The 24,398-nt window shown below is 39.8% G+C and overlaps 1 protein-coding gene across 1 annotated transcript in view; it reads left to right on the forward strand.

The window, feature by feature from the left end:
• Window positions 1–24,398, forward strand: part of TRPM3 (transient receptor potential cation channel subfamily M member 3) — a 725,609-nt gene that overhangs the window by 599,836 nt on the left and 101,375 nt on the right. The window contains 6 exon segments of the mRNA XM_036738414.1: window positions 2,753–2,788; window positions 2,958–3,098; window positions 5,802–5,831; window positions 11,138–11,427; window positions 20,425–20,653; window positions 22,129–22,296. Coding sequence (XP_036594309.1) covers window positions 2,753–2,788; window positions 2,958–3,098; window positions 5,802–5,831; window positions 11,138–11,427; window positions 20,425–20,653; window positions 22,129–22,296 — 894 coding nt within the window.

Consider the following 24,398-nt stretch of genomic DNA (forward strand, 5'->3'; position numbering starts at 1 on the left):
AGATGTTCCAGATGTAATACTTTAGGAAGGTTAGTCCAGTACCCTTTTCCACCATACCACTCAGTAAATTGAATAATCTGTCCTTTGAATAATAGATTATTAAGTATACAGGTAAAATTTGCAAAATATATGTTGCACCTTTAACAACAAAATAGGGACCAAAAAAAGCCGATGATTTTAGAAAAAGTTTTCTGAGTTTCCTTCCCCTCCCCCAAAATTAGTATGTTTTGCAAGCAATAATCAAAGTAAATCATCTTTTTTGATGCCAGATTAGGCTTAATGCTAGAAATCTAGGTTAATGTAGATTGCTCATTTCCCTAGACCAAGACACAATTTTGAAAAAGTGAGAAAAGCAGGTAGACCAAGGGAACAAACAGGAGATGGTACGATAATAACTATTTTTTTTATACATTTTCAGGTACATAGACCACTAGCCTTAAAGTACCTCTGTAAGGCACGCAAAGTGAATACTGTTTTAGATAAAGACAATGAAAGCCACAAAGATTTAGGGATGTGCCCACAGTCATAAAACTGCACGGCACAGTAGACAGAGTGCTGGATTTGGGGTCAGGAAGACCTAGATTTTCCTATTTCCTCTGTGTGACCATTAAAGTCACTTCACAGCTTAATGACTCAGTTTCCTCATCTGCAAAATGAAGATATTCCTTTTAGTACCGACCTCATAGGATAGTTTTGAGACTCAGACAAATGACATACATCAAGTGCTTTCCAAACTTCAAAGTGCTATAAGGAATGTCATTTACATACATTACATTACACTTACATACGCATCAGTCACTTTGCCTATGAAACGTACTGAGCAGCGGGACCAATGATAGGTATCATTATGTCCCCAAATGTTTTTGCCCTTTTTATTGCATGACCAAAAGCTTTCCCTTAGCCCAGTCCGCACCTAGTTACCACATACTTGCCCCTTATTCACCCCGAGAGAAGGTAACAGCCAGGCAAGTCACAGAGCAAATAGAGAAAGCAGTAGAGAGTAATAAGATGATAGCAGCCCCTTTGGCTATGGACTGCATTCCTGCCCACCTGGCTCCTGCCATTGGACCCCAGGAATAGAAGCAAGGAGATATGGAGACAAAATTGCCAGGTTCAATCTGGGCTGTCAAACATGTATTTAGTGCCTCATGTCATTGGGTTAGAACACAGTACTCCCAAGGTCAAAGGCTCAATCCAGGCCATGCCAATTAAGTTCACTCTGTTCCATTTCCACAAATAGTATCTTTAACCCTGGCCAGCCAGTCCTTAAATACGTGTTCTTGGTCACCAGGGAACTGGGTGTGAATGACTCATTGAATGCATACCACCACCACCACCACTTTTTAATTCAAAGCATATGTCATACAAATAGAGAATATCTTTCTACACCATGTACAACCCAGACTAGCTGAGGACCCAGTCACGGTTTTTTTGCCTAATTTTGAGGAGGTCAGTGTCAAGTTGGCTAGGTTCCTAACCACCCCTTACTGACATCCTCAAGGGAAGTGATTCATTAATGACAAATGTAGTGTTGGCTGCAGCCTTGCTTTATTGGAGAACACAAGTTCTGTGTATTGTTTCAAAGTTTGTTTTAGAAACTATGCTATGTAAATATTTATTGGGTCATTTTGAACACTGTGACACCATAGCCATCCCTCAGTGAGGAATCCTGGGATGATAATCTCCTCTTTCTGCTCAGTTAAGGAAGGGCCTGAGGAGCTCAGCTGTGCCCCTTTGAAATTCACTGTCAGATCAGGATTTCTGACAGATGGAATAAGGCCAGCAGCTAATGGAGCCAACAAACCCTAATCTAGGAGAGAGTGAAATTTCCTTTGACCTTGTGAATCTCCCTTTTGAAGCAGAAATAAAGGTGAAAATAAATGAAAAAGAATAAAAGCCACTTAAGCCTTATCTAAATCTTTTCTACTTTGGCATTCATCTAAGTTAAGCAGCTAAATGAGACTTCCTAGTCACCAGTCACTTATAAATATTATCCTCTACAGGGTTAAGGATGAGAAATCTCCTTGACGTCCAGAAAAATTAAGATCCCACAGAAAAGTATCCCCTTCATTCTCTTCTCCCTTTTACCCCTACTTACCTCTTCTATTTCTCTGGGCTTGGGTAATCATTTAAAAAATACTATTTGCCATTTCTTCCTGTCATCTGAGGATACATTTTCCTGGCTTTCTCACATTCCCTCCCTTCTTTCTCAAAAAAAGTTAACCACTACTGCTGATTTTTTTAAAGTGACATCCAAGCTACAGTCATATGCCAACCCCCTTCCCCCCCGCCACCAGCCCCTCATGTAAACCTTAGTTTAATAATCTTTGGAGATGTCTTCATGTAACACGTGGATGAATTGATGATGCCTGGGTATCACAGACAAACAGCTATCCAGAGAAGAAGGATAATGAAACTGACTTAGAGTGACTAAAATCTTCCATCTCAATTAGCAGGTGAATGAGAGAAGTAGATGCATTGAACCTGCTAGGGAAAGAGACAAGGCAGAGGGTGGGTTGCTATGGTAGGAGGATGAAAGATTCTCAGGAGACCAGGTTGTAGTGATAGGAAGGGGGTGGGGGAGAAGGGGTGACAGTAACCTCTAAACTATGTCTATTCCTCATGCTTCTTGTGCTGCAGTGGTGTGTTTTTCTCCCCAGTTGAAGACATTGAATCCTGCATTTTGATGTTAATTCCTGTTACTGCCAACAATTACTGCATCTTCTTATTTAACTTATGTCTTCTTTCCAAGCGAGAATATCCAGGTTTCGGTTGGATCTATTTTAAGGTGAATTAATTAACCAGCCTAATAATACATTCAAATGTTTCTTTTTTTGTTATTATTAATTTTACTGTAAAATAGTTACAGAGAATGTGGTGCAGGATCCTTAGTAAACCACCTTGTCTCTTGGATTTGTTTGTTTCCTATTTTTTTTTTTAATTCATTCCTGGGCTAGGGGAACCTGCCTCCAGATTACAGGATAAGTTTAATCGATATCGGCCTTGTGATTGAATACCTGATGGGAGGAGCTTATCGCTGCAATTATACTCGAAAACGGTTCCGGACTCTCTACCACAATCTGTTTGGACCCAAGAGGGTGAGAAGATTAACTCTCTTCTGTTCTGTATGTAATATGATTAGGACCCTGTCCCTATCAACCAAAATGTGGAGGATTTCTCTTCCCTTGCTCTCAAATGTGACCAGGTTAAAAGGGAGCAGCTATTTCTCTCCTGAACTTCTTGGCTACTGACCCAAAGGAAACAATGAATATTTCCAAATCAGGCTGAGTCCAAACAGATTTTTAGTGTGGGACAAATTAGTATCCAACTATAAGCCTACAGGAAATGGGTCAAAGAACAGTAGTCAGGACTTTTGCACACTAGTCACAAATTTCAAAATCAATTGACCTGTCTTGCTCCTAGTTGAAGAAAGAGAATTGTTATAGGAGCTGAGTACGTGTGCACGCATGTGTGAGTATGCCTGTACCACTGAAAATGAACGTGAGCTGGTCAGACTATTGATGTAGAGAGAGAATATTTCTATTTCATAAGCTAACAGAAATATGGAGGTTAGTATGGTTGTTGAGGACCTCACCATTTATTAAAATTCTATTCAAGGGCGAACTAAATCATTTCAGGATGTTGAGAGCATGTGACAGGTACCCATGGAAGCCGGCTTTAAATTTTGTTTCTCCTGCTATCAAATTCTATTCACGACATGTGGTTCTCACTATTTTAACCAGAAGTATACCCACACCCTTCCAGTAGAAATATTGGAAAAGGTATTAAATTTTATGCCAGAAGTTCAACATGAGTTTTAACTCTAACTCTGTCACTAATGAATGGGCTGTGTGACTTTGGGCAAGTCATTTAATCTCTTTGGGCTCAGTGTTCTCATTTACAAAATAAAAGGTTGGAATGTATAGCTAAAAAGTCTCCTCCCACTCCAAAATCCTATGAAGTTGTTCAACTGTTTCAGTCATGTCTGACTCTGATAACCCCATTTGGGGTTTTCTTGGCAAAGATACTGGAGTGATTTGCCATTTCCTTCTCCAGCTCATTTTACAGATAAGGAAACTGAGGCAAACCGGGTGAAGTGACTTGCTCAGGGTCACACAGCTAGTAAGTGTCTGAGGCTGGACTGGAATTCAGGAAGATAAATCTTCCTGACTCCAGGACCAGCACTCTATCAACTTTGCCACCTAGCTGCCCCAAATCCTACGATCCCCATTTGAAAGGATGCCACTGTGCATTGTGTGAGTTTATGCACCTCCTTCCCTCTGTCATGCTGACTGTGCATTCTTATAGATTGGGAAAAGAATATCTGTCTATTTGGCATGCAAATATTCCAATGAAAAATGAAATATGTGATCAAGTATCTGGATTTCAGTGTAAATAAAACATTGGGAAAAGCAGGAAGGTCATTGATATTCCTGACAAAGACAAGAATATGGAAGCTAATTATTTCAGCTAGTTTTTGTCTGGTTCTAGTTTCATTTACATGCCAATCAAAGAGGATCTTAGACTGAAGTCAGCCTCATCACCCCAGCTTTCCACATAGTTCCTGTGTATTTATTTTTATATCAGAGTCCCAAAATAGAGTTTAGGAACACAGACTCATAAGTATTTTGTGGAAGTTATAAGGAATTTTTTAACCCAAAATCAGTTAATCAGCAAAGGTAAACAAAAGAATTGACTTTTTCTTTTTCTTTTTCTCTCTTTTGTTTTTGTTTTGGGGTTTTTTTTTTGTTTTGTTTTTTGTTTTTTTTGGTTCTGTTTCTTCTTTCTCATGATTCATTGCATTGGTCATAATTCTCCATAACTTGACTAGTATGTAAATTAATTCAATGTGAAGTTATACGTGGAAGTTATATGGGATTCCATGCTGTCTTGGGGAGGGAGGTGGAGGAGGGAGGGAAGAAAATCTGGAACTCAAAATTATGTAGAACCAAGTGTTGTAAACTAAAAATAAAAAAAAAAGAGGAAAAAAAAGAATTGAGTTAATCTTAGCCTGAAGAGTTTTGCTGGCTTTTATTTTTGTTGTTTTGTTTTTGTTTTTTATTTTGTTTTTTAGCTCTATGGTCATGTGTGATCCTGATTCAAGATCTAAGATCCCAAGCAACTAACTTGAGTCACATTATTTGTGACTCACTGATTGTGAGCCTGCCTTCCCAAAACCCATTCCAATGCCTCTGCTCAAAGAAAACAACAGATTAGAGCCGCTGGAGCAACGTAGAAAACTATCAAGATGAGACTAACATTGTTCCCAAGGCTCTCTTAGATTGGTATGCAAATGAGCTAGAGGCTAGAACAAAAGGTTCCATACTTCTGCCTTTATTTTGCCTATCTGCTTTACATTATTTTTATCAAATTTCCAGATACATGGAATTTAACAGATTATAGAAATACCTGAAGAGCTGGGCTCACTGTTTTATTGCTTATATAAACATTTGGTGATTATTAATACTGTAAAAATTAAGTGGTAGGAGTAAGGGGCATTATGACATTGAAATCACAAATCTATAGATTATCTTTGGAGAAGAAATGAAGTAATATTCAGTACCCATCATCACCAGTTTTCTGAGCTTCACAAAATAAACTTCAGATTACCTTGAGTAGCTTTACTTCCACTAGAATCTACAAATATATCATTATATTCTCTAATAATTCTTTAGTGATGTAGGACTACAACATTTGGTACCATATAATTCTTTCATATGCTTATTTTAGCTATTGTAAGATTTTTTCATCATTTCTATGAAAAAAAATGTAAAATATCTTTCAATTCTTTCTTTTGACAGCCTAAAGCCTTGAAACTTCTAGGAATGGAGGTAAGTTTTTATTTAAAACATTGACACCTAGAATGGAAATGATGATGATGATAAATAGCATTTAGATAATGTTTTAAGATTTCCAAGGCACTTTATATTATTATACATATATATAATATATTATATTAATTATAACGTATTACATGTTATACATACTCCTTTGGTCCTCACAATAACCTTATGAGGCAAATGTGATTATTTTCCACATTTTACAGATGGGAGAAACAGATACATAGACATTAAGCCCAGGCTCACAGTAAGTGTTTAAAGCAAGATTTGAACTATACTCTATCCACCGTATCACCTAGCTGACTAACAACAACCATAATAATTGGGACAACAACATTAAAATAGATGATCATTGACTGGAGAAACAGAAGCTTTGCCTTCATGAAGGTATCCTGTAGACAACCTAGCCAGAAGGAAACACATGAGAAGTTCCATAAATATCACAAACCCAACAGAGAGGCACAATATCCATCAATCACTCAGCAGGCATTTATTAAACACTTACTTGAGGAATTTCAACTATCTAGACATCTGCTAGGATCCTCTCTATGTGCAAAGTACAGCAATTGTTAGATATACAGACATAGATGGATATAGATGACATGGATAGAATATAGATACATATATTTACATACTTTCAGCTCCAGCGTTGATCTGCTTAAGCCTTGAAACTTCTAGCCAATGATTATTGTAATCAATTTAATATAAAAAAGGAAAATAGTATGAACTCACGGAGTTGTTTTGAGGATCAAATAAGGTAATATATTGTATAAGTAAGACAAGATTCATAATATCAATGGTGACCATGAATATGCCTGTATAGTTCAGAAATGCAAAGTATAAGAGATTCTTTGTATAGAAGGCAGAAGAAGTAAAACATTTATTCAGACACCAGAGGATCAAATCCCAAAACCAATAACTCCAATTCGACATAGCAGTAATTGTATCCCAAAACCAATAAGTTCACTTCAATGAGGAGATTAAAACATAGTATCACAGCAAAAAGCCAAGCCAGTAACCTTCCCCTCTGGTAAAGCCTTCCTATAAACACTCACTCATGAAACCTGTCTGCTTGCCTGCATCCTCTCCTCCCACGGTTCTGAAAGCCCTTGCAGTTCTCCCCCTGTCGCTATGTCTCCATCTCTGCATCTCTTCCAGTTCTCCATCTCTCACAGCTCTCTCTCTACTCTTCGGCTTCTTCTCAAAGCTCTCTAGTCGGAGCTTAATGGCTACCCACATATATATCCTGTGTAGGCCTGGGACTTAGCACCTACTTAGCAAATGGCCTTCCTACAAATAGGCCTCTCCTAATCAAGCATCCCTTAACTAGCTCCACTGAGGCCTATTGAACGAGTAGGAAGATCTTTGATCACATTAGCACCACATATACGTAAAGCACTTTACAAACCTTAAAGCACAATATAAATGCTAGCTACTGTTGTTGTTCTATCAGAACAAGGGTAGGAAGCAAGAGAGGGAACTGACCATGACTGACAAACAAGGAGCAACCTGTTGACAGCCCCTAGGTAGCACAGTGGAGAAAGAGTGTTGGATTCGGAACTAGGAGGAGCTGAGTTCAAATCCTGTCTCAGACACTAACAGCTAAAACACTACCTAGAGTGACATTGGGCACATGGAGATAATTATAGCATCTATCTCACAAGGTTGTTGTGAGGCTCAAATGAGTTACCACATATAAAGTGCTTTGCAAATGTAAAAGCACTATGTGAATCCTAGCTATTATTAAAGAAGAAGGAATGACAGGAAACTTAGGAAGAAGTGACTACTCCATCTTGAAGTTCCTGGCATATAAGAAGCTGCCATAGTTTGACACATTCCCTAGAGAGGAGATTCAAAGATTTTTTGGTTTATTTTTTTTAAAGCCTAGGTAAATGTCCAAGGAGTAAAAAGCTCTAGGGAAAAGTCTACCTAACGGGGCTTAGAAGGCCTCAGCAATGAGATTCTGGCATTGCAACATAAATTGTTCCAATAAAGAAGAAAAAGAGAGGGCTGTTTTTTTGTTTTTGTTTTTTAAAGGCAATTGGGGTTAGATGACTTGCCCGGGGTCACACAACTATTAAGTATCTGAGGTCAGATTTTAACTCAGGTCCTCCTGACTCCAAGGCCAGTGCTCTAGCCACCATGCCACATAACTACCCCCAAAAAAGAGTTTTCTAAAGAGACTGAAGTGCATATACTTGGAAAACTAACTGACCAAAATTGATTTTTTATTTGTTTGTTTTTTGTCAGGGCAATGGGGGTTAAGTGACTTGCCCAAGGTCACACAGCTAGAACTCAGGTCCTCCTGACTCCAGGGCCAGTGCTCTACTCACTGTACCACCTAGCTGCCCCATTTTTTTTTGGAGGGGGGAAGGCAGGGCAATTGGGGTTAAGTGACTTGCCCAAGGTCACACAGCTAGTAAGTGTGTCAAGTGTCTGAGGCCAGATTTGAACTCAGGTCCTCCTGATTCCAGGTCCTCCTGACTACTCACTGTGCCACCTAGCTGCCCCCAAAAATTAATTTTAAAAGACATAAGAGGCAGTACCTGAGGATCTATAGAAAAGAGTGGCAAGCTTCTGGAATACCCAAGGTCAGAGTGAGCTGAAACTAGTGCTGAATGAATGCTAGCTACCATTTTTAAAAGAGGGCAGGGGGAGGATTTTTAGTAATATTGGGCAAGAAATGAAGCTCAATGAAGGCATGACTATTGCCCCCAAGTGGCTGATTAAGAGAACACAGAACTACTAACCTTTCCTGGTTTTCTCTGCCAAGGAGAATGATCTTAGTGCCAACTCAGAATAAAAATGGCTAATACAGAATCGAAACCAAAGATAAGTAAGGAGATGATAAGAAAGCACCTATTTGCCTTCAATGAATTCAGTGGTTCTCCCAAGGTGTGCCATCCTTGGCTCCCATGCTATTCTGCATTTTTATCAGTGATTTGATAAAGGAATAGATTTTATGCTTATCAAAATTACAGCCAAACCAAAGTTAGAAGAAAGAGCTACCATACTGGTTAATAAAGACAGGTTCCAAAAATACCTCAGCAGTCTAAAATGTTAATCCAAATCTAACTGGGTGAAGTTTAATAGAGATATATGTAAAGACATAAACATAATTTCAAAAAATCAACTGTATAAGTAGGTAAATTATAGTGGAGACACAACAGGTCAATAATCCATGTGGAAAAGTCTAGGTATTTCCATGGACTGCAAGTTCAGTATGAATCAATACTAACTAACATTAAAATCAAGTGAGTGAAATAACTAAGGCTGTATTCATAGAAGCATTGTTCAGGACTAGGAAGTGTAATAGTCTTGCTGTATTCTTTCATCATCAGAGTATTGTATTCTAGCCATGACATTCTAGGGAGGACATCAACCAGCTGAAGCAGCTCCAGAGGAGGGTCACCAGGACACTTAAGACCTTGTGAGCACTGGTTGAAAGCACTGAAAATGTTTATTCTAGAAAAGAGAAGACAAGAGGAACATGATTGCAGTACTCAAATACTTGAATGGCTGACATATGAAAGGGAGATTAGACTTGTTCCGTTTGTCCCCTTAGAAGCAATGAATGGCATTTGTAGAGGCAAATTGAAGGTCTCTGTAAGCAAAGACTTTCTCATCATTATTGCTGATAAAAAGTAGAAGGGGGTGCTTTGGGAGAGTGTGAATTCATATCACTGGAGGTTTTCAGGTATCCACTAGAAAATCCCTAGTGAAAGATGTTGCAGAGCGGAAGTGACAAACTTGCACCAGCCAAACTCCCAACTCTGTGACTAACCAGATTAAAATGTAATTGGGAAATGATGAACAAAGTAAAAAAGTAATACAACATAGATAATGTTAATTTGTAGTTTTCTAAGTCAATATGAGGCCAGCAAGGATCTGTTTCTATTTGAGTTTGACCCCACAGTTGTTGAGGGCATTCTTATGGAAGTCTTCATTGGTACAGATGACTTCCATGGGTGCTTCTAACTCTTGGATTCTGTGATATATAAACTCCAGTGAGTGAAATAGCCTTAGAGACACTTGAAAAAAGTACAAGATCCAAAGCCAAATATATTTCAGATATGTATCTAGTAGGTATTTCATTTCCCCTTATTTGTTTATAAGGACATTTGAATATAAGCAAGACAAAGAATGTTTGTGTGTATTTTAATTGATAGGATATAGCTATCCATATGCATTATAAATAATTATCACTGAAAAACAGAAAAAATAGAATCTTTTAACAGAAAGATATTATAATTTAATCTTATATAAATTATATAAAATAAAAATGCAAGACAATAATAAAGTTTAATACAGATACTTGGAATTGGAAAGAATCTTGGGATTGAGAGTAGTGCAGTATGGGGTTTTTCTATTCAGTGAGGATAGAGCTTATTTATTCATATTCAATCAAGCATATAACATGGGGGTTTTAATTTACTAATTAAAATATGCTTAAATAATATGTTTAGGTTGGTGGTGCTCTGTGGGCGGAAGAAAGACTCAGAGTTAAGGTTGTCATGTTTGTCCTTTGTTTTTGAAGAGGACCATGACATCAGGGAAATGATGACGTAACTTGCAATTGACTTTGATTTCAGGGAGGGAGGGCTGTGCAAAGTCACCAGCCTCATTTTCTCCTCCAGAGCCATCTGGGTCCAGTGGCCAGACATTCATCAGGATGACTGTAGATGCCCCAGGATGCAATGAGAGACCTTGGCTCTTTTAGGCTAAGGCTTTTTCAGGTTCGTTCTTAGAGTGAGGTAATGCCCATTCAGTGAAAAAGCCTCTTAAAGAAATGAGTCAAGGGATGGCCCCTTTAATTTAAAAAAAAAATAAAACTGGGAGAAGACCCTCAGGGTTACTGGTCAAAAGAGAAACAGTTACCATTGACATTCACTCTGAGCCAAGACGGGCCAAAACACAACCATAAGTGGTATTATGGCAGAGTTAAGGTAAAAAGTAACAGAATACTACATAGTCAAAAAGTAGAAAACAAAATGGAATTGGATGACTAATAGAAGATTTAGTTAATTAAATCCAGTAGAATCAAGCAACAGGCAATAAAGACAGAGAATCAAATAGGATGAAAGAGAACATTTCTTGTGATTGACAGAGAAAAAAGAAGAGAGGAGGATTAACCATGCGAAATTGACAGGATTTTCAAACACAGGAAGTTGAGGCAGGGAGAAAATAACATTCCTAAATAGTGCCTCCCCTCTATCACCACTGCCCCCCAAAAAAGTCCAGAATAAAATTCAGCTCACTATTATCTCAAACTCCATTTCATTTCTCTTGATTTATAGGATGATGTTCCCTTAAGAAGAGGAAGAAAGACCACTAAAAAGCGGGAAGAAGAAGTTGACATTGATTTGGATGACCCTGAGATCAACCACTTCCCTTTCCCTTTCCACGAGCTCATGGTATGGGCTGTCCTGATGAAGAGGCAAAAGATGGCCTTATTCTTCTGGCAGCATGGGGAAGAAGCCATGGCCAAAGCACTGGTAGCCTGTAAACTGTGCAAAGCTATGGCTCATGAGGCATCAGAAAATGACATGGTGGATGACATCTCACAGGAGCTGAACCACAACTCCAGGTAGGTTTGTATAGGTATGAGGAAGGAGGAAAGGATGACTCTAAAAGAGTATCACTACTCAGGTTGCCCAAAGTGAGCTTCACTGGAATTGGTTTCAACTACTAAATCTCTGTGCAAAAGAAGTGTAATTATGGAAGGTGGATTTTTAAGGGCCAGTCACACCAACCTAGCCCAGAGAAAATCTGAGGAATAGGCTACAAATCTCCACAAGAAGAACAAATAGCTGATGGTAAAAATATATTCCTTGTTTGTGCACCTTGCTAATTACTAGGAATACAAATGACAAACCCAGGTGGATTCTTTAGAAGGATATTCATTTTTTACTAAATAGCATAAATAAATAGTTGCTGACCTTATCAATTCTTCCATGATGCCATCTTACATCTGTCTCCTCTCTACTCACAGGTTATTATCCTAATTTAGGTCCTCATCATATGCTAAGTTTTTCACCATGACCCCAACTGGATGGCTGAGTCATCTCTTGGTCTCCAAAATTCAATTCATTTCGACCAATTTTTAGTAAGCATTTACCATATGCAAGGTACTGTGCTTGGCACTAGAAATGCAAAGACAAAGCAAAAACCAGTGCTTGCTTTCCAACACCTTGTCTTCTACAAGTATGAAAGCAGACAAATAAATGCAATCTAATTTGAGGAAGGATAGTGGATGAATCATAGAAGGCCTCCAATAGAAAGTAACACCTGAGTTGAGCCTTGAAGGGGGTTAAGGATCTTGAGAAGCAGAGGGTAAGAATGGAATGTATTCTGAACATTCAAGAGACGAAATGCCAAATTCAAGGAAAAGAAAGTAAGCCATTTTTGCTAGAACTGATAGTGTGCAAAGGAAAATAATATAGAAGAGGTCTGGAGAAGTAGGCTGGATCCAGAAGGTGAAAGGCTTTAAATGCCAAATTCAGGGCTTTATATTTTAAAATAGGGAACACTAAAAATTTTTGAAGAGGAGATCACTTCCCTATGGTCAGACACCTGTGTTTCAGGAAAATTATTTGGCAATTGTCTGGGGCAGAGGCGTTGCAACACTCCCAAGTACCACTGAACCAGATTAAAATATAATTGGGAAATATTAAGCAAAATAAAAATATAGTAGAATAGAATGTTAATGTGTGGTTTTTTAAGTCAACATATGGCCCACAGGGATCCTTAAATATGGGTTAGTGGATCCTGTTTCTATTTCAATTTGACCCCACTAGCGTAGAGGACAGACTAAACAGAGAAGAGATAAGAAACAAAGTCTAAATAGGGGACTATTGTGGTAGTCTAGCCAAAAGGTGATGAGGACCTAAATTAGGATAATAACCTGTGAGTAGCAAGAAGGATACAGATGTAAAATGTCATAGTAGAAGAATTGATAAGGTCAGCATTGATGTAAAGATACAAGAGATAAAGAAGAATCAAGGGTCACTCCAAGGTTATGTACCAGGATGACTGGAAGCATGGTGGTGCCTCTAAAAAAGTGGGGAAGTCTAGAGGAGGAACAGTTTTAGGGGAGAAGATAAGTATTTCTGCTTTGGATATGTTGTTTCAAATGCCTTCAGGAGCCCTAAATGAGTGAGCTAGCATTTGGCGATGTACGACTTGAACTCAAGACGGAAATTAGGGCTGGATGTAACATATTTGGGAACCATCATTAGAGATCATTCAATCCAAAAGAAGCTAATGAGATCATCAAAAGTGGCTGTGGGGAGAAAAGAACATACAGGATAAAGCCCTGGGGGAATACCTACATTTTGGTGTAGTGGAACCCAGATTAGGACCCAACAAAGGAGACTAGAGTGAAAGACAAGATAGCCCTAACAGAGAGAACTATTCATAAAGCCAAGAAAGGAGAGAGTATCCAGGAAAAAAGGCGTAGTTAACAGTGCAGAAAGGTCAAAAACCCGAAGGCTGAATAAGATCACCATAATTAGGAGTAAGAGATCAGTAAGTAGTAGCTTTGGATAGAGAAATTTCAGTTGGGTGTTGAGGTTAGAAAGCAGATTCAAGCACAAGAGAAGTGAATAATTGGCAGCACTTGAGTATAGGCAGCATTTTCTAGAAGTTTTAAAATGAAAAGTAGGAATGTTGAGGGCTGATCATTTGAGTAAGTGCAAGAGTCAGATGGGGGCTTTTTAGGGATGGTGGAGATTTGAGCATGTTTGTACACAATAGGGACGGAGCCAGAAATAAATAAGTGAAATTGATGAGGTTCTGATCAAAGGGGCAAACTCTAGGAGGAGACAGGATCAAGGGCACAAGTTGAAGAACCACATCTTCATCAGAGGCCAGAGAAAAAAATGACATAGATAGCTCCTGAGGCACAGAATAAGGCAGAATCATTTATTAGTTGATGTCCCCTGTTTTTGTTTTGTTTGAGTCTTTTTACGAGGTGAGTTATTCCAATTGGCAGTAGTCCTTTATACTTATGAACACAGAGAAAGGTATTTGTTTTCAACGTAGACTATTACCTGTTTACACAATGAGTTTAAAAGATTGATCACTTTTTGAAAATTTATAAACAAAATTCATGATCTGTTAAGAGATAAACTAGATGAAGACCCTTCTATCTCCTTGATTCTTTGAATATATTAAAGTGCAAAAGAGAATTAAGCAGCATTTGGATCCAGGTTAATTTTAGCAAATAAGAGAAGAAAAAGAAACCATGGCTTGGTTCACACATTTGGCAGTAGTAGAACAATCCCTAGTGCTGTTCTAGCCATAATGTTTCTTTCTTAAAAAATAGATTTTTATTGATATCCTTTGTTTTTACATCCCTTGGATTTCCTTCCTCCTTTGTAATAATTTTTTTTAAAAGAAAGAAAATTATGAGGGGAGAAAAAACTTATCACCACTTTGAAATACTCTGATATGCAGCATTCCACAACCCTGAGTTTTGCAGAGTGGAGAGGGAGAATCTTCTCATTCCTCTTACAGAGCCAAGCTTGTTCTATAATTTTTATAGCATTCCATTTCAATTCTTTGTGGTTGCTGTTCTCATTTATATTGTCGTAATCATTCTATATGTTGTTTTCTTGACTCTGCTTACTTCACTTGAATTAGTCCATGCAAATTTCCCCACATTTCTCTGTATTCATCATGCTTATTTTTTTTATAGCACAGTAATATTCCATTACATTCATGTACAATCTATTTAGCCATTCTCCAGTCCATGGGAATCTACTTGGTTGTTGCTATCAATATTGTGGTGTATATATGGAGCTTTTATTTTGTCAGTAACCTCCTTGAAGTATATGCCTATCAGTGGAAGCTCTGGGTCAAAGGGTAGGGATATTTTAGTCATTTTTCTTTGCATAATTCCAAACTGCTTTCCAGAATGGTTATACCAATTCACAGGTTAACCAACATTATCTTTTGACCTAGTGATCCAATCAGGGCAGTTAATACTCCCATTCTCTGCCACTCATGTAGAGTCAATGTGATATAATGGATAGAATGCTGGGCTTCGAGACAGGAAGACCTCAGCTTAAATCTCAGCTATGATATTTACTAGCTCTATAACCCAGGGTAAGTCATATAACTTCTCTACACCTCAATTCCCTCATCAATAAAATAAGGAGATTGAACTAGATGTCCTTTAAAGCCTCTTCCAGATCTAAATCTGACACCTTATCTGATGTGGGGCCACAAAGGGAGGTTCCAATGAAAGTTAGAATTAGAAGGGATCTGGAGTGATGCTATCACCAAGCTCTTAATTCTGTTGTTGTTTTTTTTTAATAAGCATCATCTAATGAATTCTAGCTGTAAAAAATGTCAATTATTTGGAGATTAGAGAATCTTCAATTCTGCCATTATAGGCAGAAAATAAACATGGTTGCTGGTAAGACAGCTGAAAAGGTTTTGAGAAACTAGGAAAAAAAAAGACTAAAATTAAAGGTGAAGCAAGATAAGTTGCCCAGGTGGTTGCTATTAACACTTCTTTTTTTTAAACTGTTCTTTTCTTTTTAATACATCACTCCACTTCCCCCTCTGTCAATAAATATTTATTAAGCACCTATTATGTGTCAAGCACTGAGGATGCCCAATGAAGGCAAAAGACCACAGTTTAACAAGAGAGGCAAAAGGCAAACCATGTACAAACAAGCTACATACAGGATAAATTGGAAATAGTCAACAATGGAAAAGCACTAGAATTGAGAAAGAGCATTCCAGGCATGAGGGAGAACCAGTCAAAATAAGGAGATAGAGAGTGTCTTGGCTGAAGAACAGCAAAGAGGTCAATGTCACTGAATTGAAGGGGTGAGGGAGAATGAGAACGGTAATAAGACTGACCCCCCAATAGAGTCCCTCAAGCAAAACAATTCAATATTTTGACCATGTGTAAAAATGTATGTCTCATTCTGCATCTCTACTACCTCAATGACATGTTTCACCATCAATTTTCTGAAGTCATGACTGCTCACTGTATTGATCATTCATTATCCAGTTCTTTCTAAGTTTCCCTTCCCTAAAGCCAGCCTGCTAACAGCTTATCAGTGTGTTGAGGGTAGGATGAGGGTCACTACCACTAATAATTCTCCCAGTGAAACAGTGACAGGAGAAACAACATACCCCCTGCTTCTCCTAAATTCCTCTCCTTCTGACAAATCATGGTTAATGTCCATGCATCCTCTATCAGACTAGATTTCTCACCAGAACTCTATCCTGCCTCCTAGAAGCCTGGCATCAGGCACCACAGTCCTCTCTCTCTTTTAGTTCTAAATACAAAAGCTGGTCCCTTAATATGCAAACGGATAGGTATGAATGATGGCTGGGTCAAGTCCCAGAGTGAAGATTTAGGGAAGTAACCCAGGAGCTGGCTGTCCAGTCAAATTTCTTGGATAAGAAGGACCAGCCAAGTCTCCAGAGCAAAGTAGGATTTGGAGATTTGCAGCTTTACCTCATTTTGGTTAGGCTAGTCTTTGTAAGAAAAGGTCTTTTTTTATCTCAGCAGCCTTCCAGGCCCCTTGACTCTGTTCTTTGTACAATCTCAGAGCGTAGCAGCAGCAGCATGAAAAGGGAACCCTATAGGCTGAAAACATTTGAAGCTTTTCTAACTTCAGAAAAAGAACACCACCGTTCCATCAAAGGGAAGAATGGGAACTGAAGCCAAAACCCAAGGTTAATCTCAACCAAGTCCCCAGTTCCCAATTGAAAAGCTTAAGTCTAAGGGTCAAACTTGTTCCTCTATTCTGCTGCGGACTATTCACAAATAAATATGTTTCTCAGGTTCAAGGCTATGAGCCAAGTCTCATAATAAACTACCAATCTACAAGTGAATTTTTCCCTCAAGAAAAACTCCATTCCTAAGCACATGTAAACTAACGGGGTCCTTCTGGGAAATACATATGATAGGTTAGTCTTGCTTTGACCTTGGGTATGACCCATGAAAATCACACAGCCAGAGCAAAATGAGTGGGTCATCCATAGCTTCTGGGACAGGGTCCAATGATGCTGGGAGTATTCCCACTGCAACTACAAAACAGGCGTATTGTCAAAACACTAGACAGCTTCAATCCACTGATGCAGTAGCTATGTGGAAATAGTAATTAGCAACAGGTGGGATATATTTGCTGGTTCCTATAATCCCTGACCCGAGATGACTGGGCATTACCCTTCCCCTAGTTTGTGGTGACTGAGGGATTGTTGTTCCCTTAGGCTGTGCTGATTGGTAGAGCTGCCTTCTGATAGTACCAACTCCCTATGCTTCATTAGTCTCAGCCAAACTTGGATGGGTGGTCTCTCCTTCCACAATAGCCTGATGATTGACTAACAACAGCGTAGGGGGACATAAACCTGCCAGACTGAGTGTATGTCCAACAATGCCACATGTGAGGTGTCAGCCCATTAGCACTAACATTGGGAATCTAACCAAGTTTCTGGATTGTTGATGTAAAAATTATTTTTAAAGTCAAAGTAATAGCTCAGATAGGAGGCATTGAAGCATAGCCAAGAAAACATAGAGTAGGGTAAAGGTCAGCCACCTGATTTGGAGCCAGAAAACCTGTATTCAAATATCAGCTCCACCACTTAGTATCTGTATGTCCTTGGGCAAGTAGCCTGACCTCTCTCAGCCTTAATTCTCTCATCTGTAAAATGAGATTTACTATCCGTAAAATTAAATGGTCCTTAATGTGCTTTTTAGCTTCAGAACCCCATATCCTCTGGAGGGAAAAGTTTTTTTTTTTTTCAACTAAAAGGTCTTATCTTGTACTATCCTCTTTCTGCCCCCAAATACCTAGTTTACATGTTGTTCCCTCATTAGACTATGAGGGCCTTGAGAGCAAGGACTGTCCTTTGCCTTTATTTGTAACCCCAAGTGCATGGCACAGTGCCTGACACATAGTGGCCATTAACAAATATTTTCTGACTGACATATGGCTCGCTGTTATATAGTGCTTTTAAAGCATGTTAAATTCTGGCAATATGAAGAAAATCAAAAACAGTTGCCCTGCTTTTTGCCCTGAATGCAGAGTTCACACTGTAATGGGAAAGACCACAGGCAAACAACTATGTATGAATACAGGGTGAATCAGAGATAATCTCAGTGGGAAGTCACTTACACTGAGGGGAGGGGAGGAACTGGAGAAGACTTCCTGCAGGAGACAGAATTTGAGCAAAGTTTTGAACGAAGCCAGCAGGGTGAGGTGAGGAGGGAAAACACTCCATGCATGGGCGACATCCAGTAAAAACTGTAAGAGTCAAAAGATGGGAGTGTTGGGTGTGAAGAACAAGAAGACCAATGTCATCAGATTATAACATATATGGAAATAAGGAGACTGGAAAGGTAAGAAGGAGACAAGTTGGGAAGGATTTTAAAGACGCGCAGTGGTTTTCTGGGTTTTTCAGTTTGATCCTGGAGGAAATAGAGAGTCTGAGTAGGGGACGCTTTAGGAAATCACTCTGACAGCTAAGTGGAAGATGGGATGGAGTCAGGAGACCAGCTGGAAGGCTATTGTAATAGTTCAGGCATGAAGTGATGAGAACCTTCACCACGGTGGTGACAGTGTCAGAAGAGAGGACATATATTAGAGACATTGTGAAGGTAGACATACTAGGACTCTGTAAACACACCTCATTTGAGCCTCAAAATAGTCACAGATATGTGGATGGGCCGGCTCCAGCTGATAAAGAATTCAGGTCTCAAGGTCAGCACAGCCTAAAATGAATCGTGGAGGAGGTAAGGGTAGAGAATGATTTTAGATTTAATGAGATGGATGCTGTTATTACCTCATGTTATCGAGGGAAAAACTGAGGCTGCGAGAGGTTAAGTGACTTGCCAAGGATCACGCAGCTGGCAAGTATCTGCAGATTTGAATTCCAAGTCCAAGCCTCTGTCTCCTTCACCCTCAGTGTCTTTCCTATGCTGGCCCATCACCAGGAGAACCTTCCCCGTCTCCCCATTAGCACTTCTACTGCAACCAGCAGAAGTCACAGGAAATTAAACAAACTGAAGCTCTTCTGGACAAGTGAAAGCCTTCCTCGTTTTTAAGGATTTCCAGGAGAAAGATCCTACCACATTCCTCAGTTAACCCCTCTAGTTTCATCGTCAAAACATTCTAACCTAGGTCCCTCGTGGTTCAGTTTAATATCCATTCCCTCTTGTTGGATATCAGTGGTGAAGACCATTCCCTGTATGATTGTTTGTTCCCTCCATCTTAAACTCCAAGGACCTATGATTTCACTAGTGTGATAACTCCTTACCTCCTTCTAATATAGATAACAACCCTTCTGTCTACGGCAGGGGTGGGGAACCTGCGGCCTCGAGGCTCTAGGTGTGGCCTCTAGGTCCTTGGGTGCAGCCTTTATACGGAGTCCAAGTTTTACAGAACAAATCCTTTTATTAAGGGGATTTGTCCTGTGAAGTTCAGATTCAGTCAAAGGGCCACCCTTGAGGACCTAGAAGGCCACATGTGGCCTCGAGGCTGCAGGTTCCCCACTCCTGGTCTATGGTCTTTGAGTTTCAGTGGCTAAAAAAAAAAAAAATTATGATCACCATTGTTCTGTAACTTACCAGTTGAAGAGCCACTCCTGGTTCTTCAGAGATAAAGATATAATTTGGATCCACATCAAGAGTTTTCTAGCTTGTTGGAAATCTGAGATAGCTAATTGGTACAACAGATGGATGACTGGACTTGTAATGTCAAGACCTTAATTCAAATCCTGCCTTGAACATTCATTAGATGTGTGTGACCTTGGACAAGTCCCCTAGCCTGTCTGAGCCTTAGTTTCCTCATCTATAAAATGGGGGTGAATCATGGCACCTATTTCATAGGTTTGTTGTGAGGATCAAACAAGACAATACGTTTATATATATATATATATATATATATATATATATATATATATATATATACATATACACACATACACGTAGCACTCCATAAGCCTTCAGATGCTGTATAAATGCTGGCTATTATTGCCATCTATTGTAATAGCTTTTCAGAACCTAGGGTTACCTCCCCAAGGCAGTGTGGAATCTGCTTCTGGGCAGAATAATCCAAATTCCTTTTGATCTTGATGACGATGACATTTACTTAGTACTTTAAGGTTTGCAAATCTGTAAAATATGCCACTCATCTGTTCTTCATGACCACCCAGTGAGGTGGTTACTTTTATTATCACTATCTTAAATGAAAACATTGTCAGGTACGGTCAACTCTAGATCATCTCAACGATTCCTTTGAGCTCTTAACTAAGGAGACTATAAATCATAGAACTAGGAGAGGATAAATCACAAAACACGGAACCTTTGAGATCATTTAATTCAACTCCCTTATTTTACAGATGAGATAAATGAGACTAAAAATCTCAAATATGGCCAAGCTGGGACTTGAACCCCAAATGTCCTGACTCGCAGTCCAGTGATTTTTCCCACAATGCCACTGCAGCTCAAAGCCATTTTTGAGGTCTATGCCTGGCTTCCATTTCTTATCACCTCTCCCCATCCCCTCCTAGATCCTCCTACTACCTGAGCGATTCCTAAACACCTTCTGTGTTGCAGGGACTTCGGACAGTTGGCTGTGGAGCTGCTGGACCAGTCCTACAAGCAGGATGAGCAGCTGGCAATGAAATTGCTGACCTACGAGCTGAAGAACTGGAGCAATGCCACATGCCTGCAGCTTGCTGTGGCTGCCAAACACCGAGACTTCATCGCTCACACCTGCAGCCAGATGCTGCTCACGGATATGTGGATGGGCCGGCTCCGGATGAGAAAGAATTCAGGTCTCAAGGTCAGCACGGCCTAAAATGAACTGTGGAGGAGGTGGGGGTAGAGAATGATTTTGGATCTTATGAGCCTGGTCTATGATAGGACTGGAACACTCCTTGCTGTAGGATGCACCATACGCTTGAGGGAGAGCCATTCTCTGGGTGCAGTGACAAAGAGAATCTCTTTCCCTAGGAATGATGTCATAGCAGGGCCATTCTGTACTCCTCTAACCTCTTATTGACCATGGCAAGGCCTAATGCTTTCCTTCCTTGGCAGAAAGGAAACCTGGAATTTGTTAAACTGTGCTCAAAGCAGAGGAAAAATAGAAAGAGGAGGAAAAGAAAAAATGTCAAGAAAAGGGCAGACAAAGAGAGGAAAGACCGAAAAGAAAGCATAATAATCTTTAACAACTCTAGAATCTGGAATTATTCCCAAATGACTACGCTAAGCTTACCCCTATATTATCTATGAAACTGGGTTTGCTAAGCAAAATCAATTTATACATATATTTAAAAGACCCTACCTGCATAGGAAAGAACCCTGGTTTTTGGAGGACCTGGGTTCAAATCCCAGTTCTTCAATTTACTGTATGAAAATGAAATTGGGTAAATCACTGTCCTTCTCTGTGCCTCAGTGGTAAAATGAAGGGGTCAGATGAAATTAATTCCAGCTTTAAGATGCTTTGTGTACATTTCCTATACCTATGGTATAAACCACAGTTTGTTTAAGCCCATTTAAGGAAGTAAACTATTTTCAACAACACCCCTCACCCCAAACCACGTTAGGGGAACACAATTGCATGGCCAAAATTGGTAAACAGATACAAGTGTCTTTTATCTTTTTAAGCAGTGCTAGGAAGCTCTTTGACAACAATACTGTTAGCCATTATAACTGCTTCATATACTCCATCATAGAGCTGGAAGGGGATTTAGCAATCATGGAATCCAACACTTTTTACGAATAAAAAACATTGAGGCCTAGAGAAGTGAGGTGAACTTTTCTGCAAATTATATTTAAACACGTATATGTTGATGAATGCAACCTCCTTGAGAACAGGAACTATTTAGCTTTTGTCTTCATATCTTCTATGTCTCGCCTGGAACATAACAAGCTCTCAATAGATGCTTGTTGATTGAATGATGGTTAGAGTGGGAGGTGGGTTGTCCTCATCTTCCTTTCCATCCAGGCCAAGAACACATCATTTTTGCCTCTCTACTAAATGGAACGATTAACGTTTGCTTGTTGGTAAAATTGTTTTCAGCTTTCCCGCCACAATGAAAAGTTTTATCCTCACTGGCATAACATTCCCGTCCCGAGCTGCAGATGCCTCCCTTAGTATCAGAGTGGTCAGTCATTCATGCTTCCATTCACACACACACACACACACACACGCACACAGCAAGAAGCCTTAGGCCCCATCTCCTCTGACCCTAAGCAACCAGCATCATCTTAATCTGTTAAATGTGATTATTATTGTTATCATTATCATTGCTTTAGGTAATTCTAGGAATTCTACTTCCTCCTTCAATTCTCAGCTTGGAGTTCAAGAACAAAGATGACATGCCTTACATGTCTCAGGCCCATGAGATCCACCTCCAAGAGAAGGAGCCTGAGGAACCAGAGAAGACTGTGAAGGAGAAAGACGAAGAGGACATGGAGCTAACAGTAAGAAAAGCAGCCTAGGGTTGGTCTTGTAGGATATGAAATGACTGTTCCTGCTTTTGGCAGGGCTACAGAGGAGAATCCTCAAGTCTGGGGAAAGGGCTGTTGCCTGGACTTTTTCTAAGGTCTGATGCTTGGAGTTAGATATTAAAATTAGAAGCCTGGGACACTTTCCTTCTAGACATCAAATTTAAATTATTTTAATTTAAATAAAAGATGATGTTGTACATCAGGGGCCCACCTAACCAGGGAGGCCAGCATGGTGCAGTAGACAGAATGAGGGATTTCCAGTCAGGGTCCCTAGGTTCAAATCCTAACTCTCATTTATTAGCTGAGTGACCTAGGGTAAAGTTTCCTTAGATTCTCTGGTTCTTCCTCCATTTCCTCGTTTGTAAAATGAGGGAGTTGAATTAGATGACCTCTAAGGTCCTTTCCAGCTCAGAAACTCTTCAGTGGGGCCAAGGGCCACAAGAGAATGAAATTCAAGAGCATAGCACCTCGAGTTTTCTAAACACACAGCACTAGGGAACGGTGAGGTGAGGAAACCTCAGTGCATTCAGAGAAACCTTGTAAATTTGGTGAGCATCTAGCATCACCTGCTTCATTCAGCAGATACTGCTCTCCCAATCATAGCCTTGGCCTTCATCTTTTAGGGGGATTCAGATTCACAAATACAAGACTAATTGAATTTTATGGTTTCTATGGTTGGCTTTTATTAGCTTTTCTCTAAGTACAATTATCCCCACACAAATGTTTTATGCTGCAAACTGGATCAGGCAGCTAGGGAGGGGACAACCTCCTACAATACCCACTTTGACAGTGTGACGTTCCCTGGAATTTATCCAAGGGCTAAAAATATTATCCTGTAGAATTCCTGTCTACGAAGGGGGGAAGACAAAGGCTTTCTTTGTATCTTTGGAGGCACTGAGCAGGAGCCATAAAGGCATCCTTAATCTCCTACTCCCATCCAGTAGAGTGCCCCCAGTGCCCAAAAGAGATTTTCTCACTCGTTGGGGGAGGCGGGGAAGAGAGGAGCTAAAGGGCACTACTCTCTCTAAAACGGGTTAATAATAGTACCTCTCTCACAGGGCTATCATGGAGACCAAATGAGATAATATATGCCTCTGAACTCTACAGCTGAGAGAGAGTTCAGAGGCCATCAAATCCAACCTCTTTTTACAGATGGGGAAATTGAGGGACATGGTTAACACATGGTAGACCACACAGAGAGTATGCGTCACAGGCATGAATGGACCCCATTCCTCTGACTCCAGAGCTTTTCAACTGTGCTACACTGACTCCCACTGGAAGTCAGCATACTTCCCATAATCCCTTTCTGGATTAATCACTGACAGCTTCTGACACATTGGTAGAGGTTTTATTGAAGTCCAACGAATTCATAGATAAATAGTGTGGTATAATAGATTGAAGGCTGGCCTTAGAGTCAGAAAGAATTAGGTTCAAGTCAGTCCATCAACAAACATTTATGCCTACTATGTGCTAAGTACTAGGGATACAAAAAGAGGCAAAGAGTCCCTTACCTCAAGGAGCTCACAGTCTCATGGGGGAGACAACACGCAAACAAATAAATACAAACAAGCTATGTACAGGATAAACGGGAAATAAATAACACAAGTGTTCTAGAATTAAACTTCCTGTAAAAGATGGGATTTTAGTAAGGACTTAATGTAAGCCATGCAGATCAGTAAGTGCAACCAAGGGAAACCTTCCAGACATGGAAGACAGCAAGAGAAAGTGCCCAGAGCTGAGAGGTGAATTATCTTGTTCATGGAACAGCTAAGAGGTCAATGTCACTGGATCAAGCAATAGATGGTGAAGAGCAGTATAGGAGCAGCTAGGTTATGAAGGGCTTTGAATTCCAAACACAGCATTTATATTCATCCCTGGAGGCAGTAGGGAACCTCGAGTTTTTTGAATAGGGCAGCAACGTGATTGGAATGGGATGCGTGTGAGATGATGAGGGCTTACTTTAGAGTGGTAGTAGCATCGGGGGAGAGAAGGGGGCATATTTGAGAAATATTACAAGGCCTTGACCACAGATTGGATGGGGGGGGAGGTGAGAGAGAGTGAAGAATCCAAGGTGA

The sequence above is a fragment of the Trichosurus vulpecula genome, chromosome 9 (genome assembly GCF_011100635.1).
Source record: "Trichosurus vulpecula isolate mTriVul1 chromosome 9, mTriVul1.pri, whole genome shotgun sequence".
Classification (NCBI taxonomy): Eukaryota; Metazoa; Chordata; class Mammalia; order Diprotodontia; family Phalangeridae; genus Trichosurus; species Trichosurus vulpecula.